Source organism: Capsicum annuum, unplaced genomic scaffold (assembly GCF_002878395.1).
Source record: "Capsicum annuum cultivar UCD-10X-F1 unplaced genomic scaffold, UCD10Xv1.1 ctg68579, whole genome shotgun sequence".
In the NCBI taxonomy this organism is placed as follows: Eukaryota; Viridiplantae; Streptophyta; class Magnoliopsida; order Solanales; family Solanaceae; genus Capsicum; species Capsicum annuum.
The window spans coordinates 1-2,368 of NW_025878128.1; the positions used below are offsets into that span (position 1 = coordinate 1).

At 34.7% G+C, this 2,368-nt stretch overlaps 2 protein-coding genes across 2 annotated transcripts; both read right to left on the reverse strand.

Annotated features, from left to right (window-relative positions):
- Positions 1 to 16: 16 nt before the first annotated feature.
- LOC124894039 (tripartite motif-containing protein 44-like) lies at positions 17 to 368 on the reverse strand (the record flags this gene model as incomplete). Its single annotated transcript, XM_047404804.1, has 1 exon — positions 17 to 368. A coding segment is annotated over exon 1 (352 nt), but the record flags the coding sequence as incomplete, so codon positions are not given.
- Positions 369 to 1,571: 1,203 nt separating this feature from the next.
- LOC124894040 (geraniol 8-hydroxylase-like) lies at positions 1,572 to 2,261 on the reverse strand (the record flags this gene model as incomplete). Its single annotated transcript, XM_047404805.1, has 2 exons — positions 1,572 to 1,814; positions 1,929 to 2,261. Coding segments are annotated over 2 exons (576 nt in total), but the record flags the coding sequence as incomplete, so codon positions are not given.
- Between the last annotated feature and the right edge of the window lie 107 nt (positions 2,262 to 2,368).

Sequence of the window (2,368 nt, forward strand, 5' to 3'; positions counted from 1 at the left end):
GAGATATCTCTCGCACAAATTGGCAAGGATAGGGGATCCTCCTCCCCGTCTCCGCTATCTCTCCTATCCTCACTGTCCCCGCTATCACTTTCACTTTCTTCACTGTCCCCGCTATCACTTTCACTTTCTTCTTCGCTTTCCCCCTCGCTTTTACCTTCGCTATCCTTAGCATCCTCACTCTCGTGTGCACTACTTTCGTCATATTCAAAAATATCGGCAAGGATTCTTGATTCGGTTTCCGACTCCGATTCATCGACCACGGATTTTTTTCTCTTGAAAGTTTTTAAAACTTCTTCGAATTTTTTATTCTTGCTGGTAGAAGCAGTGGAAGTAGGCCTTTTAACCTCTTTATGAACTCTTCTCACCATTTATGATCTACAACAAAAAATGAATCTGTAGTGGTCGATACTGGTCTATTAAAAAAATGAACAAATACAACAAAAACTAATCTGTAGTATCGACCACTGGTCTATTAAGAAAAACGAAAAAAAATGCCTCACATCAAACATGCAATTCAAATTCCAACTTTGGCTGTGCAATTCACAACAACAAGAACACCATTAAAATGGGTTCAATTCAGTACAAAAAATTCAAAATCAAACGTAATATAACTACGAAAATTGAAAATTTTTTTAATCGTTATCCAAAGCAAAACCCGATTAAACATGCGAAATCGACAATGTTAACTAAAAATACTCAAATTTTGACTAATTCAACGAAGAACAGTGCAATTTTTGTCAAGATCGAAAACCCCCAACACAAAGAGTCATCAAAAAAAATTACTAAAATAGATCTAGAACTGATTGGGGAAGAAAATTACACTTACCTAAGCAAGAAAAATTAAAAAAATTCGCCTAAGGGAGCAAAAATCAGCCGAATTATTTTTTTTCGAAAAAATATAAACCAAAATCGGGAGAAAGAAGAGTTTGAGGAGAGAAAAATGTGTAGTTGAAAATATTAAATGGTTTTAATAAATATTTTTAAAATTAAAAAATATAAAAAGGGACCATTTTTTTCTCAAGTTTTAAAAAAATTATATTTTTTTCTCAAGTTTTAAAAATATTAAAGGAACTTATGACCCCACAACCCTGACCTACTTTTTAGACCTAACCCAAAAAAAAAATGAAAAAAAAATTGATGTCTATGACTCAAAATAAATTTTGAAACTGGATAGAAATCAAAATTGTCTCCAGTAACAAGCATTTAGATTACTTTTTCATATAATTCTGAAGAACTTCTGAAGAACGACTATAATAATGCGAGGCAAATTAAAGGATCAAGGTACAAAGATAGGTAATTATTTCAACTAAAATTAAACACGAGGTGCTTATGAAAGGCAAGATTTACATCTTCAAATTGCCTTGCATTTTTTGAACTTCAAGTAAAATCCAATGCATATATTTTTCCGATCTCTTTATTCGGAAGAAACTTTCCTTCACTGCAATATTACATAATTTGTGCTTATATGAATACTAAATTCTTTATTTCATTTTTATTTTCTTGGAAATGAAATATTAGTTACAATGTTCATCATCCATTGCGTTTCCTAGGAAGCCATCTAATTTTGGATTTCAGATGGGAAGTGGGACAGCTCGGAGAGGATGAAGTCTGGACAAGTTGAGACTAAATTTCTCCTGCATGTCCAAGTATTTTGGAGCAACGTCACCCTCAATTTTCCATTTAAATGTATTCAACAGTGTGCCAAGCATAACTGGAATCGTCCGTATTACCAAGGGCAAATCAGGGCAAATCCTTCGACCAACACCAAATGAAATTAACTCAAAATCTTGACCTCGCACATCCAATTTTGAATCCTTAAACCTATCAGGATTAAACACCAAAGGGTCTTCCCAAAGGGTTGAGTCCCAACCAATTGCCCATACATTACTCATCACTTTTTAACCTTTAGGGATAGTGTAGCCACATACCTCAACATCTTTCCCTGCTTCTCGAGGAACCAAAAAAGGAGCTGGAGGGTGCAGCCTGTAAGTCTCTTTAATAACGCACTGCAAATAAGGGAGTCGGACTATGTCAGCTTCCTCTATTGCCTTCCCTTCTCCGATGACTTCTACGAGCTCGGCTTGGGCTTTCTTCATAATCTCTGGAGCTTTAAGAATCTTAGCCATAGCCCACTCTATTACGTTAGAACTTGTGTCAGTTCCGGCAACAAATATGTCCTGAAATACACTGAGAACCTTGAGGTGAAAATTGAAGGATAATTCCTTCTTAGTTAATGCAAAGATTAAAACTCTTTTAACTCTCTGTAATAAATATGTGTAAACATCTGTAAGTCATATAGGATGGGAGAGTTACTACTTCACAAATATATATTCATTTAAATGACGATTAATAAAGAGACATTCACAAG